Genomic DNA, 15,851 nt, shown 5'->3' on the forward strand with positions numbered 1-15,851 from the left:
TATGTGCCATGCGTACTCCGTTGTCTCGTAAAACTCTGGCAGTAACCTCAGATGCTCCTTTGATATAGGGGATTGTGACTCTGGGTGTCATGTGTGGTCTTTGTTCTGGGGTGTCGGTGCGTCGTGTCTTTGTCCATTTTCGTATAGTTCTGCTGGGATAGCCGTTGTTCCGGAAGACCTGTAAAAGATGTTTTCTTTCAGCCTTCTTGGATTCCACAGTAGAACAGACTTTGTCTGCTCTGTTCCATAAAGTCCTGATCACACTCCTCTTGTGGCAATCTGGATGGTAGCTATCAAAGTCCAACAGTCTATCTGTGTGTGTGGGCTTCCTGTAGACACTTGTACTAAGGGTGTCACCTTCGCGCTTGACGCTGACGTCTAGGAACGGCAGTTGGAAATCTTTCTCCAGTTCCATTGAAAACTGAATGGCCGGTTCGATACTGTTGACGTGACTGAAGAAAGGGTCTACGTCCTTGCTGTCCAAATTGGTGAACACGTCATCGACGTACCTAGTCCACCATTTAAGCGAAGAGGGTGCAGCACTTAGAAGTTGAGCCACTAGTTGTTGCATCACTACTTCAGCCACCACAACTGAAATACTGATCCCATAGGTGTACCCTTTCGTTGGTCATAGGTGTAATCCCTGAAGCGGAAGTATGTAGAGTCTAGGCACAGGGAGACGAGTCCCATGAGTTCTGACAAGGAAAGTTTCTGATTAGCCAAGAATCCCCGGTTCTCCTCCATGGCTGACTTCAGCGCACTTTTTACCAATTCTCGTGGGATGGACGTAAAGATGGATTGAACATCAAAGGAAACCAAGGCATCTCCTCTCCTTAGGTTAAGTCCTTTGATTCTTTCGATGAAGTCAGTTGAATTCTGAAGCATGTATGGTGAGTTGGTCACTAGAGGTCTGAGAAGTTTAGCCAGGTACGAAGCAAGATTATAGGTCGGTGAATCTCTATAAGCCACTATGGTCGGAGGGGAATATTTTCTTTGTGGACTTCTAGTAACCCATAGAACTTGGGGATGGTGAAGTCTCCTGGTCTCATTTTCTTCCACTATTACAACCTTCTATCAACAGACAAGTGGAAGCCCCTACCACACTCCCTAGCATGAAGCCCCTCCCTTGGACTAGTAGCCCTCTCATCCACAAAGACACATTTTTCCAATCCCGTCCCGCCAGAGTCATAGAGAGTCATAGAGAAGACACTTGGCCCTCAACGGACACTTAGGCAGCGCTGGACTTCTGAACTCCAACGGACATTTGCCCCACAGTGACAAATTCCTAAGTCATCTTACACTTGTAATGTGACCTCCCCCCGTATCATATGTTGTGACCTCACCCAGAGCTTTCTTTCTATATACATTATGTTTTGTAATCTGTTTCTGTTACATTGCAAATGCTAACTGCGTTTAGCAAAACGTCTGTATACTCTTACTCAACAATAGTTCCTAATGTCTACTGAAATTCATTATTCCGTCTGTCCTGTGACCCGAAATGTACGTTCAGAAGATTTGAAAGTCTACTCAAGAAGCTTTGTAGTGCCGATGCGCAGTTGTTTTTAACAAAACACACACACACACATACATACATTATATATATATATATATATGTATATGTATATGTATGCAAAGTAGACCACTTGGAAAAAGAAACTAACGAAGCAGAGCGCTTTCGTATATTACATCTTCAGTGCAACAAGAAGATGTAATATACGAAAGCGCTCTGCTTCGTTAGTTTCTTTTTCCAAGTGGTCTACTTTGCATAAGTGAACACACGTACCGTGTTCTTATTAGCATGTATATGTATATGTATATATATATATATATATATACATATATATATATGTATATATATATATATATATATATATATATATATAAACGTGAAATTTTTGCGTAGCACTTCATATATGTGTATGTGGTGCTACAAAAAAGTTCAAGGAATTTGACCAATAAGAAATAATTTACCGCACCTAGTTTCCGCTATCACCGTCGAATTAGAGATACCTTGGATATATCAGTTACCTAGTATATATATATATATATATATATATATATATATATATATGTATATACATATACATATAACATATCCATTAATACACACACACACACATATATATATATATATATATATATGTATATATATATATATATATATATGTATATATATATATATATATATAGGGTGGTGAGTTTACACGCCAAGAATCCGTTGAAGTTTTATTTCTGACGTTTCGTCCAACTAGGACTTCTGGGGTGCATACACAAATAAGACAACGTCAAATTATATAATTAATCGCACAGCTCACCCCGTTCCTCCCCGGTCAATGTCGTTGCCATCTCGCTTTCGTCTTGCCTCGTGGATAATTAGGCCACTTGCTACCCCCGCCAACTTGACAAAACCGTCCCGATGATTGCTACATGGGAGTGAGGTAATATACGCTGCCTCAATTGTCGTCCTTTCTTTTATATACATACATATATATATATATACATATATATATATATATACATATATATATATACTGGATGGGGTGAAGGGGGCTTTGGGGAAGAGGGGACTGTCTGTTGAGGAAGGACGGGAGAGGACAGAAGACAGGGGTGAATGGAGAATGGTTGTATATGGATGATGTTGTGATTGCATGAGGTGGAATGGGGGGTGAGGTAGTATGTGTGAGCAAAATTTGACGCAGCCCGAAGGGATTTCTCCCCGTCCTCTCCTTTTATGCAATGGGGGGACGGAGAGGGGGGGGGGTCGCCGATTTAATGAAGCGGCCTTGCTGTGGATGTGCTGTGTCTTGCGACACTGCTTCTGACCCAGGGCAGTGGACAAGGTGCAGGGATGACCCGTCATCCAGGAGGTGCTCAGATAAGAGGGAGGGTGGAGGGGTGTGGAGTGCATTCAGGGATGGAATGGGTGGAAATGATTTTATGCCTTTCCCTTTTTGGCTACCTCCCTTGTAAGGGGGAAAAAGCCTTGGTATATGTATGTGTATGTATGTACTGTATGTATGTATATGTATATGTATGTATATATATATACATATATATATATGTATATATATGTATATATATATATATAATATATATATATATATATATATATATATATATATATATATATATATATATATATATATATATTCATCATGCACCCCTGAAGGTCCTCCACTACAACGGTCTTGATCTTTTATCTTCGATTATTTCTGGATCATCTCGGTCGGAACTTCACCTAGGAAAATGGGGAATAAAAGTCTTGGAGGGTAAGGCGGGTAAGATAGATACTAGTTTTTAGAAAGTCAAAAACTGCATGGCAACAGGTGATGTGTGGGTGGTTACGTTGCCATGATGAATACAGAGGGCGCTGTTATTCCACTGTTTTGGATACGTAGCTATTTCACAACTTGATAGCAAAATCTTCGTTGACATTGCGTTGGAAGAGGACGTTTATCAGATAAGCAATGCCTTGGTGTCGGAATGAAATATAATCAACATCGAACTCATATAGTTGCGATAATGTCTTTATTCATATAATAATTTCGTAACTGATGAACACATTTACTTAATTTACCTGTTTATTCTTATCTATTTACTTAAACGTTTATTGATTGATTAACTAATTGCTATATTTTTTGTGTGATTGCTTGCATGTGTTCTTGTTTGTTAAAATCCGTTAATAATTTGAACAGAAACGACTAAAATATAAAAACATGTCTTGAATACCTAAAGTGATCCAGATAAACTGTGAAAGACATTACACACTCCGTTACCATAGCGCAATTAACAAGTTTTGGTTTGACTGGTACCAGAACATTTCATTCATCCTAGAGAAAGTTATTTTATCAAAGGGGTTGTTATTACACACACACAAAAATATGCTGAATGACAAATAATTACTTAAACTAATTAGATATTCAAGAAGATTCAGATAAAACTAAAACAATGGTCTGAAAAGTGGCTAATGAAATTTAACACAAGTAAATGTAAAGTTATGCATATAAGTAAAAATAACAATAAGTACGATTACAATTTATTTGGAAATTCGTTAACAAAAGGAATAGTGAAGAGAATCTTGGTGTAATTATCAGTAATGATCTCAGATCATCTTGGCAGTGTATTTCCGCCTCAGAGAAAGCAAATAATATTGTTCGACAGATTGCTCGATCTTTTGATTTTAAAAGTTCATCTGTCATTAACTAGCTATATAAACTTTAGTTCGTCCACATTTGGAATATGCTGTTTCCGTATGGTTACTGAATTTCATTAAAGACATTGACAAATTAGAAAAAGGACAATGGCGAGCCACAAAATTGATTCCAAATATCAGAAATAAACTATACGAAAATCGACTAAAACACATGAATCTATTTTCCCTAAAAAAGTGTAGACTCAGAGGTGATTTGATACAGGTCCTTAATATTTTAATGGGAATTGACATCAAAAGTGACGATATTTTCACACTGAATGTGAATCAGACTAGAAATAATTATCTTAAAGTGTCAGGAAGTAGGTTTAATTTGGAAGTGGGTAGAAAGAACTTCACCAACCGTGTAGTAAATGATTGGAATAATTTTCCTGCAGAGGCAGTACAATGTAGTAGAGTTCGAAGTTTAACATTCATTTAAACAAACACATAAGAAATATGCTGTAATGCCTATATTTGTTTATTTATTGTTATAAGTTTATTATTATCTATTGTTATTTATCTGTTTTTATCATTCATCCCACTATCATTTATTAGAAATTGTCATTATATGTATGTTTTTATTACTACTTATCCATTTGTTCATTATTTATCATTATCTATGTATTTATTTTTTTTATACATCTACTTATCTTTTTTTCGTATCAGACCTAGTTATGGAACAAATAGTCTTCTGCTGCCATGCTCTTCCTTTGTAATCCTTTATACATATAAAGTAGACTATCTAGTATCAGCATTAATAAGGTAGAAGTAGTCAAACAGACCTAGTTATGGAAAAAATAGTCTTCTGCTGGCATGCTCTTCCCTTGTAACCCTTTATATATCAAAGTAGACTATCTAGTATCAGCATTAGTAAGGTAGAAGTAGTCAAACAGATCGATAGACTTAAAGCTTCAAAATCCCCGGGTCCAGACGAAATTTTCGAATGTTTAAAGTGTAAATTTGAAATTTGCGACCAGTAAACAGAAATATTTAATAAGTCGGCAGACACTGGATTTTTGCCTAATGCTTGGAGACAGTGCTCAGTTGCTGTCTAGGAAACTATTAAAATGGCTAGAAATGCACTGTCAGTGTTTCCTCACAACCCTTCTACAACTGTATTCATTACAAAAGGATTACAAAGGCGGAGCATGCCGACAGGAGACCTTTTGAAATATCTAGGTCGGATGCGAAAAAAAAAATCATATTGATAATAAAATAATCAATAGTTTCATATAAGTTCATGGACTATTACATAACACAAATTGCATTTGTTTGAATGCATAATACACGTTATTTTAGAAAATACTGTATAATCCGTGAATCTTCGTGCAACTCGATTTGCCAAAACGCAGACTTGATATCTATAGTGCTAAAATACCGATTCTCAGTTCCCAAACAACGAAGTATATCTGCTATTACCGGTAACGGTAGTCTATCAGAATTGTCTGTTTAATCAATCCCCTACAGTCAATAACTGGACTCATGGTACCATCTGATTTTGGCACCAGAATCAATGGGAAGTTCCATTCATTTTGACTGGGCTCTATAACATCGTGCGATAACATTTCAGTGATCAGTTTATTTACAATGGCTAGCTTGGAATGTGGTAATCTGTAGGCATGTATATAAATAGGTTGAGTCCCTGGTTTTAATTTTATTTGATATCTTAAAACAGTTGTGCTTCACAAGTAATGCAATCAAACTTACTTCCAACCCAGGGCAACAAATATGCTCTAGATGACTTTTATGTTTCTCTCCCAAATCTGTTTCTTCTTGAATTGAACATATTGATCAAATTGGTGATTTCACCTCCTCAGGACTCCCATTTAAAATCTTAGTGGGTCTTGGACAGACTTGAAAACCTCCTAATCGTGTACCTTTTCTTAAAATTATGTCTTTATTCTAAGTACCAATCACTAATATTTCTAACTTGTTCTTATGTATCTTATAAATCCCCGAGTCCAATTTCAAACCTTTTATTCTATTTCTGGGATGGTTCAAATTTCGGAGTCTACAATGACTCATTTCAACTCCAGTTTTACTCTGTTAATTGCTCGGAATGCAATAATGTCGACTTTATTATGTCACCTTCCACAATTAGCAATGCTTTATTTGGAATTGATGAATTCTGATTAATTTCTGGGATTTCCTGAACACCTGAGTTGTATTCACTATCTGACCTTTTTTTTTTTTATCTGTTCTTGAATAGATCGCTCTGCCCGCTAGCATCCAATCTAGCGTCGTTATCTTTCCCATCTATCCCAATAGGTTCTCTTATCATAGGTACTGATTCTAAGTCTGGTTGATTTAAAAATGGGATTAACTGTGATTTCACTAAGATCCCTAACGCAGTCGGACATACGATCATCCCCTCTTTTCTCAGAGTTGTAAATCCTATCAGTGAATCTCCTGGGAAGACAGATTCTTCTACAACTATCACCGGAATGTGCAAGCGCTAATTTTTATACCAAATAACATCTAACTCAGTCTTACCTAATTTTTAAACTGACTTCCTGTTACTCCTTCCAATAAGTAATGGATTGGTTCAAAGATTTTCACTCCCGCTTTCAATTGCTATTTAAAACATTTACTTGTGATCCCGTATCGATAAATATTTGAATAGGTTTGTTGAATACTCTACCTGCAATGATGGGTCCTACAGAAGTCCTTCCAATTATTGTAGTCAACTTACAGTTGTCTTTGGAGTTGGTATTTTCTTTCTCATCACTATCCATTACATTTTAATTTCTGTTGCTCTAGGGTTAGCTCTGTAGTATTGTTTTATTTTGTGTCATGAGGTTTTCCTCTTGTTTCTATGTGAATAAGAAATTTCGGCATTGCTCTACAATTCTGTGTTCTATGTCCTACTGTACTGTAATAAAACAGAAAAGGTGGATTTCTACAATGATACCCATCATGACCCTCATATTTGCAGTTCCTGAAAACAGTTTCATAATAACACCCATATGCTTTATGTCCCATTGGTTGCAATTATAATACTCAAATCTATCATACCTTGAAGTGCTTCTAACTCTATGTTCAAATCCTCTGTTTCTGTAGTCACTCCTTAAGTTTCTAGGTTCTTTCGGTCGTTGCATTCCTATTGCCATGACACATGGACTAATTGCCTTACTTTCTTGATAACCTTGTAAAAGATAATCTATCTCCCCTAAGTCCATTGTTTCTTTAAGATCCCTTTATAGTTTTTTCTTCAGTCATCTCGTCACTGTTGTATACCAATAACGCTATTAACTGAGAAACATCTAACTTGTCACTAGATCTACTTTCTATCCAATCTGAATCCTTCAATATAGAAATCATGTCCTTGGACCGCCTGTCTAATTTTGCTAAATATTTTGTGTTTGTTCCATTTGTTTTTGTTTTCTTTGTAATTCTAACCAAATACTTGATATGATCCTGATTACACTTTGACTTAAAGTGTTTAATGAATGATAACTTATAGTCCTCATATATGTTTATATTTTCCATTTGTTTCCATTTCCATTTGCTTAGCCCTACCCTTCTCAGGATCTACATTTTTCTTTTAATATTTCTATATATTTTTTCATCTAATATGTTTTTTGTCACTATTAGTGTATCAATTAAGGAACTATTTACCCCTATGGTATTTTCTTTCCCCCAAAACTTTATTTGAATATGAGGTGAAAACCTCATGACGGAGAACTTCCGTGCCATACCTTCAGTTGATAATGTCGATTTGAATCGACTGCTTCCCTTGTAGTCGTTCCTTACACGTAAGGACACGCACCTCAGTCACACATCAATATTATCCTTGTAGTTGTCCTCCTCGTTCACTAGCTCGTCCTAATAATCGTCTTTCTCGTTCACTAACTCGTCCTCGTAGTCTTCCTTCTCGTTCACTAGCTAGTCCTCGTGGCAGCGTATGGATTTGCGTGCACTGCGTGGTCTTGTATTGTTGCTTGGAGTTCGTTCGATGAATTCTACGTTGTACCAGTCTCTTTACACACATAAATACATATCTTTTACTAATCTCTTTAGGTGTAGTCTTCTTTAGTAGTGTGCGCTAAATTGCGTGCGTTAGGTTTCGTCCCTAGCTGCCGCCAACTTTCACCCACCTTTCACCACTGTCATCCGCCTTTCTTCCTTTCGTCACTTTCTTCACTTTCTTCACTTCCTCCCCCTTATTTTCACTTTGTTATTAAGGGCCTTGTACCCCCATTGTTTCCTCACTTATGGATATAGCCACTCACTATTTTGGTCGGTAGGCTCTGTTGCCTCCAATCATCTCACTTTATAAAGTTTTATACTTTTAGTTATAATCTTTTGTTCAGGGGAATGAAAATGTGGATTTTTTTTTCTTTCTTCCGATAATTCTTGTACAATGTGCATCTCTGATGTTAACTCAAGAAATCCCCCGAGAGCATGTATGCTAGGTCCTACGTGAGCTTTGCAGTGACGTGGTGATATCTTTAGTCTGTAGCGATGCTACTATTTGTGAAGGAGAGGGTGGTTTTGGTGAGTTCGTCTCCTTTATTGTAAGGTACGAGTGAACTGATGTTACATGCGGCGGAAGCCGATATATATACTGCGTGGGCAAGTTACTCGTGGTGCGTAATTAGGTAATTGCACTGGGTTAGGTCGGGTCAAGCAGGGTCTCGCTGGCAGAGAAGCGTCAGGTCGTGGGCATCAGTCACGTTCCCTGTCACGTGACTTATCGCGGCTGTACAATACTCCCCTCTTAAATTTGCCTTGGCTTAAGGGGGCGTCCTGCACGTGAGAATTTGGTGGGCGGAGTGTCGAGGTGTGCCGGTTTTAGGCGGTCGATGGAAACCCATTTTGGCCTGCCGGAGATGGAGATGCGAAAGGTCTTGTCTTTACGTTCAAGGGCAAGATGGGGGCCAGTGTAGGAACGAGCGAGTGGTGGGGTGTGAGCGTCCGTCCTCAGGAAAACGTGCGTCGAGGTGTGGAGGTGTTCTGGGAGGTATTCCTTCACCTCCCGGTGGTGTATCGGCACACATGGGGTAAATTTGCCGACAGTGCGTCGAAGCTGTTGCAGGCTCTTGGGAAACTCCTGTGGAGGGAAGAATTCTGCGGGCACGACGAGGGTTTGGCCGAAGACCATCTCTGCTGGAGACACGTTGAGGTCGTCCTTGATGGCTGTCCGAAGGCCAAGGAGTATCCATGGTAGCTGGGGTAGCCAGGAGCCGTTGTTGCAGCGTGCCATAAGAGATGCTTTGAGTGAGCGGTGGGTTCGCTCGACCATGCCGTTGGCTGCGGGGTTGTAGGAGGTAGTGTGGTGGACTGTAGTACCCAGGAGTTCAGCGAGAGAGTGCCACAGCCGCGACGTGAAGCAAGTTCCTTGGTCGGAGGTGACGTGTTCCGGGAGGCCAAATCTGACTATCCATCCACTGAGAAATGCTGTAGTGCAGGATGAGGCGGTACTATCTTTCATGGGGATGACCTCCAACCAGCGGGTCGATCTATCGATGGCAGTGAAGAGGTAACGATAGCCCTCCGACAGGGGGAGTGGGCCGACAACGTCGACATGAATGTGTGCGAAGCGTCGTCGGGGCTGATGGAATGATCCGATGCCTGATTCAGTGTGGCGATTAATTTTGCTTTGCTGGCAGGCAATGCAGGATCTGGCCCACTCTTTTGCGTCCTTGGAGATGCTGTGCCAGATGAATTTCTGCTTCAGGAGCTTTGCAGTGACGCGCCCTGAAGGGTGAGACAGGCCGTGTATTAAATTGAACACTTGACGTCAGAAGGCAGCTGGGATGAGGGGTCGTGGGCGACCGGTACTGATGTCGCAGAGGATGGTGTGGTTGTCGTAAAAAGGGACGTCTTGCCACTTAAGGGATGCGATGGATATCCTGTAGGCAAGTGTTTCAGGATCCTCCCGTTGCTCTCTGGCAATAGCTGCGTAGTCGAGGCCGAGTTGAACTGCGTCGATGGCTATTCGGGAGAGGGCGTCTGCGACGGGGTTGTTTGTACCGGGGACGTGCCTGATGGTGCAATTGAATTCGGCGATGGCGGAGAGGTGGCGGCGCTGTCTGTCAGACCAAGCGTCCCGTTGTTTTGTGAAGGCGTGCACCAGAGGTTGATGGTCGGTGTTGATGATAAATGAGGAGCCCTCGAGGAAATGGCGAAAGTGGCGGACGGCGTGGTGGATGGCGAGGAGCTCTCTGTCGAAGGTGCTGTAGTTCAGCTCGGCCTTGGAGAGTTTCCTGCCGAAGAAACCGAGGGGTGTAGGTCTGCCACTGAGGGTCTGTTCGAGCACACCCCTATAGCGACATTGCTGGCGTCCGTTGACAGTTGTAGCTGGGCACCTGGTGCAGGGAAGGAGAGGGTGGTGGCACGGGCAAGGGCTTTTTTGGCGTTGACGAAGGCAGCTTCCATGGCGGGGTTCCACAGGAGGTCCTTCGGTTTTCCGTGAAGGGCGTTATAAAGTGGGTGCAGCGTTTGAGCGATGTTAGGGAGGAAACCGTGATAGAAGTTGACCATCCCAATAAATTCCTGCAAGGCTTTGATGGTAGTAGGTTTGGGAAATTTGTCGACTGCGGCGACTTTATCCTGCAGGGGACGAACGCCGTCAGGAGAGATGAGGTGTCCCAAAAATGGGACAGACTTTTTTCCGAAGCTGCATTTGTCAAAGCGGACAACGAGACCGTTGTCCTGGAGACGCTCGAGGATGGTCCGCAGGTGTTGGAGGTGCTGGTCAGGCGAGTTGGAGAAGACCAGAATATCGTCGACGTAGCAGACGCAGAAGTCAAGGTCGCCGAGGATGCCGTCCATTAAGCGCTGGAAGGTCGCACCTGAGTTTCGCAAGCCAAAGCAGGAGTAATTAAAGGTGTACGTCCCGAAGGGGGTGGTGGTGGCGGTCTTCGGGATGTCGTCTGTATGCATAGGAACTTTGTAGTAGCCCTTCAGGAGGTCCTATGTCGAAAAGATCTTGGCGCCGTTGAGGTATGTGGTGACGTCGGCGATGTTTGGGAGTGGGTAGTGGTCAGGTTCCATCATCATGTTCAGCCGCCGGTAGTCTCCACAGGGACCCCAGGAACCATCGTTCTTCTTGACGAGGTGTAGAGGTGAGGACCAAGGGCTGGAGGCCTTTTGGCATAGGCCTAGTCTCTCCATCTCTTGGAAGGTTTTCTTGGCGATGGCGAGTTTCTCGGGCGGTAGGCGGCGGTATTTGGCAGATACCGGGGGCCCAGATGTCTTAATGTAGTGGTACACGCCATGTTTAGCTGGCGTCTGTGGTGTCTGTCGCAGGTCAGGCTTGAAGACGTCGGGGAATTCCGTGAGCAGGTGGGCGTAGGGCATTCTAGCGTCGATGCTGGCGACCGTGGTTGGCTGTGGCGCGATTTGCAGGGGCGTCGAGACGGATGCGGTTGCGCAGACTAGGCGGCTGTTGGCGACGTCGACCAGTAACCTGTAATGAGCGAGGAAGTCAGCACCGAGAAGGGGCGTCTTGATGTTTGCCAGGATGAAGTTCCATAAGTAGTGGCGACTCCCAAAGGTGAGGTTCAGGCGTTTCCACCCGTAGGTAGGTATGGTAGTGCCGTTAGCTGCGACGAGCCTAACGCCAACGTCCTTCGGGACCCGGCGTTCTGCAGCGGATGCAGAAATTATGGACCTGCAAGCACCAGTGTCGACAAGGAAGCGACGTTTAGAGGCCTTGTCGTTGATGTAGAGGCCCGTTGCGCCTGTAGGGGCCACCGTGATGGACGGTGACCCATTTAGGCGTTTTTTGTCCAGGTACATCCTGGTTGTCATTTCTTGGCGAAGGCGCCGAATCTTGTGTGGTATTAGGACAGGTGCAGAACGGGGGTGGTCCGGCGTCGCTGCCTTTGCTGGTGTTGTTGGCGCCTGTTGGCTGGCAATGCTGCTGCGGCGAAGATTTCGCCCGTGATGTCGTCCGTAGCACAGACATCCTGACTCCTTGCTGCGGCGGCGTGGGCATCGGCGAGATGGTCCGCCTTCCATGAAACTTCGTCGGTGGTAATTTCCTCGGCGTTGGCAAGGGCGGATCGGACGGGCGCTGGAAGGCGTATGAGCCACATTTGTCGAAGCATATCGACGTTCCTGCTGGTTCCGTTGGCTGTGGGTGGGAGGCGGGCGATGGACATCATCTCGAGGTATGCTGTACTTGGTTTAATGTTCCCCAGTGGCTGTTGGGAGAGTTGGAGGATTTATGCGGCTCTGGAGGCTGCTGACGGCGTGAATTCCTGAAGCAGGTACTGTTTCAGAACGTCATACTGGATAACGCCGTCGTGTTGATCAAGCCATTGGGAGATGAGTGGGAACACATCCTCGGGGATCGCCTCGAGAACATAGTCTACCTTCGTTTGGGACGCGCTGATATTGCGCAGCCGGAACTGAATCTCCGTTCGTCGAAACCAGGAGGGTGCGTCGACCGTAGAAAAAGGCGGCAGCTTGAAGGAGACGGTGTTGACGGTGTCGGTAGCGGGCAGCGTGGCGTCGGGGGTGGCGTCGGGGGTGGCGGCGGTAGATGGGTCCATAGTCGCTCCGAATGGTCACCAGTGTAGCGATGCTGCTATTTGTGAAGGAGAAGGTGGTTTTGGTGAGTTCGTCTCCTTTATTGTAAGGTATGAGTGAACTGATTTTACATGCGGCGGAAGCCGATATACATACTGCGTAGGCAAGTTACCCGTGGTGCGTAATTATGTAATTGCACTGGGTTAGGTCAGGTCAAGCAGGGTCGCGCTGGCAAAGAAGCGTCAGATCGTGGACATCAGTCACGTTCCCTGGCACGTGATATGTCGCGGCCGTACAAGTCCATTGATCTTTAACTTTATACTTAAGATCCTCCCCAAAGGGCTTGAGCTTACAATCGTGAACCAATAGGATATTTCTCCTCCTTAACCCTTTCAAAAATCAGATTCGTTGTTACAAGTTTATATGGCAATATTGTTTTCTCAAACAACCTCGAATCTTTCCATATCTCACTTAGGTTACAAATACTACTAAGTCAGCAAATCATTCGAGCCCCCGGCCATTGTTTATAAACACAGTGCGTAGAGCGAAATTATGCAACCCACTCACTTGCTATCTAAATTGTTTATAAACACCTAACCCATAAAATATAACACCCGTCTTCCACCCCTCCTTCTATCAACTTTTCTACCAGCCTGCTGCATACATATTTATATATATATATATATATATATATATATACATATATATATATATATATATATATATATATATATATATGTTTATGTGTGTGTGTGTGTGTGTGTGTGTGTGTGTGTGTGTGTGTGTGTGTGTGTGTGTGTATACATATATATATATATATATATATATATATTTTTTTTTTTAAATCAACTGCGCTAATAGATTTAACTATTTTCAGTTGTATCTTCTTAAGTTTAAGGAAGGACTTCCTATCAACTTCATTCAGCTTATGAACGAAATCATCCATGGTGAATGTGAAAAAAAGGCGCTGGTGAATGCCGATGGTTTCTATTTGATGTGTAACAGCATGTAAAAAACTGTTGACAACGACACCTAAAACTTCGGAGTTTTTTCACCTCGATAAGAGGCTTCCTCAGGGTGAGAAGGACTTCATTGGTGTAGAGGCGATGTTCTAGTCTTGAAGGTCTAGAGGCAAGTTAAGAAGGTGGCTAAGCGGGAGGCTTTTTTATACTCGGTCGAACGGTTCAATCGACTCGGTGCGGGTGGAATGCTGGGCTCTGATTGGCTCATGGGACACTTCACCTGATCTCGGGCGGCGAGAGTGACCTCTGTCTGCTACGCAGCTCAAGCGGCTAGGCCCGGGCAGAATGCTCTTTGCGCCCAAGCTCTTCGCAAGGCCTGCTTCCTCAGCGGCCAACACCAGGCCAACCTCTCACGTAAGCTCCACAGACTTTGCAATAACAGAGTTTGGTCCAAGTTTTCTCTCACGGACAACGTCATTAACCTCACCAAAATTGAATTGTCCAACACCCAACTAGAAGTGTTAGGGCTTGGCCTTAATTTCGCCCTCACTCCCGAGAGAAACCATGTTTTGGACTATTTGGTTGGTTTCGACAAATATTTAGCTAATAACCACTACGACAAAGATCTTGCCTGCCTTAAAGGGGTGTTATTAAATGGTATTTCAGAATGTTTTAAAAATGAAGGTGGCTTACCAAAAAGACACAGGGAGGCCCTGTCTGCTCTTAAGAAGCTTGACAACATCATCATCACAAAAGCGGATAAAGGTGGCAATATTGTTATTTTAGATCAGTCTGTTTATGTCACGAAAGCCCATGAGTTACTTAATGATTCGGCCACTTATGAAAAACTCACCAAAAATCCCCTTAAGAACGCAGCCGCCGAGTTTAACAGACAAGTCCGTAATATCACAGTTGATAAATGCATTAATAATTTGAAAGTTACCAACCCTAAGCTCCCATATTTTTATGGTCTCCCTAAGATTCATAAATCAGACATTCCCCTCAGGCCCATCATATCCAACCGCGGCTCCTGCACTAGCAAACTTGCTAAATGGCTGGCGGATATTTTATCCCCGTACGTAGGGAATTTCTCCAATTCTCATATCACAAATTCATGTGATTTTATTTCTAAGATCAAAAATATGAAAGTTCAGGGTTTAAGGCTCCTCAGCCTGGATGTGTCCTCGTTATTTACGAATATCAATGTTGATGACGTACTTACTTTTTTGGAATCCAAACTGCAACCGTTTCAAGACTTTTTCCCCCTCCCTGTCAACAAAATTCTTGCTTTAGTTCGCCTGTGTGTTTCTTCAAATGTTTTCTCCTTTCAAGACCAATTCTTCCGTCAAAAATTCGGTTGCAGTATGGGTTCCAATTTGTCTCCTGTTTTGGCCAATTTGTACATGGAGTATTTTGAGTGTTCCCTTTTGCCCAGCATCAAACCGCCCGAAATGATTTGGCTCAGGTACGTAGACGATATCTTTTCGGCGTGGGATGACAGTTGGGGCCCATTTGAAGTGTTCCATGATAAATTGAACCAATTGACCCCGAATCTTAAATTTAAAGTTGAATGGGAAGAAGGACACCAAATCCCTTTCTTGGATATTTTGTTAAGAAGAACTGATGATAATTTATTCTTTACAGTGTACCGTAAGCCCACCCATTCAGGCAGTTATCTCCACTTTTTTAGCAATCACCCTGACAATGTTAAGAAAAGTGTTGCCTCTGGCCTTTTCTTGAGGGCTTTCAGGATTTGCAGTCCTCAACTTCTGGACCATGAGATTGAGGTGATCAAATGTCAACTTGAGAAGTTGGCTTATCCACCTTGGTTTCTGGATCAAGCCCTCAGTAAGGCTAGGGCCAACCATTTTAAAACTTCCGTCCCCTCAAGTTTTCACCGCTCCTTTAAGGACATTTTAAAAATTCCATTTAATAATACCATCAGTTCTTCTACTAAATTGTTTCCTCATGAACGTCTCACTATTGCCTATCACTATTCTAACACCGTGCGTAAGCAAATTGTGAACGTTCAACAAAAACCGAAGGAAGTTGAGTCACCTGGTATTTATTGTTTGCCCTGCAAAGATTGTGATTTGGTTTACTTGGGTCAAACCGGGAGAGACCTGAACACTAGATTGGCAGAACATAAAAGGTCAATTAGGTATGGGCAAGAAAATTCGGCTGTATTTCTTCATGTCAAATATAAGAATCCTTCT

At 42.6% G+C, this 15,851-nt stretch overlaps 1 protein-coding gene across 1 annotated transcript; it reads right to left on the minus strand.

The window, feature by feature from the left end:
* Window positions 1–573: 573 nt before the first annotated feature.
* Window positions 574–7,302, minus strand: LOC143037300 (uncharacterized). Its single transcript, XM_076205435.1, has 2 exons — window positions 7,208–7,302; window positions 574–1,003 (listed from the first exon to the last, which is right to left on the minus strand). The coding sequence occupies exons 1-2, from the start codon at window positions 7,300–7,302 to the stop codon at window positions 574–576; spliced, it is 525 nt and encodes a 174-aa protein (XP_076061550.1).
* Window positions 7,303–15,851: the final 8,549 nt, after the last annotated feature.

The sequence above is a fragment of the Oratosquilla oratoria genome, chromosome 22 (genome assembly GCF_046742065.1).
Source record: "Oratosquilla oratoria isolate Oo_2021 chromosome 22, ASM4674206v1, whole genome shotgun sequence".
Classification (NCBI taxonomy): domain Eukaryota; kingdom Metazoa; phylum Arthropoda; class Malacostraca; order Stomatopoda; family Squillidae; genus Oratosquilla; species Oratosquilla oratoria.

What these genes read in the sequence shown, in the direction of transcription:
- LOC143037300 (XM_076205435.1), bottom strand. Translation starts at nt 7,302, where the DNA reads ATGGCAATAGGAATGCAACGACCGAAAGAACCTAGAAACTTAAGGAGT. An exon ending in AGAGTTAGAAGCACTTCAAG is followed by an intron (nt 1,004 to 7,207) that starts GTATGATAGATT and finishes ATGGGTTACTAG; the next exon opens with AAGTCCACAAAGAAAATATT.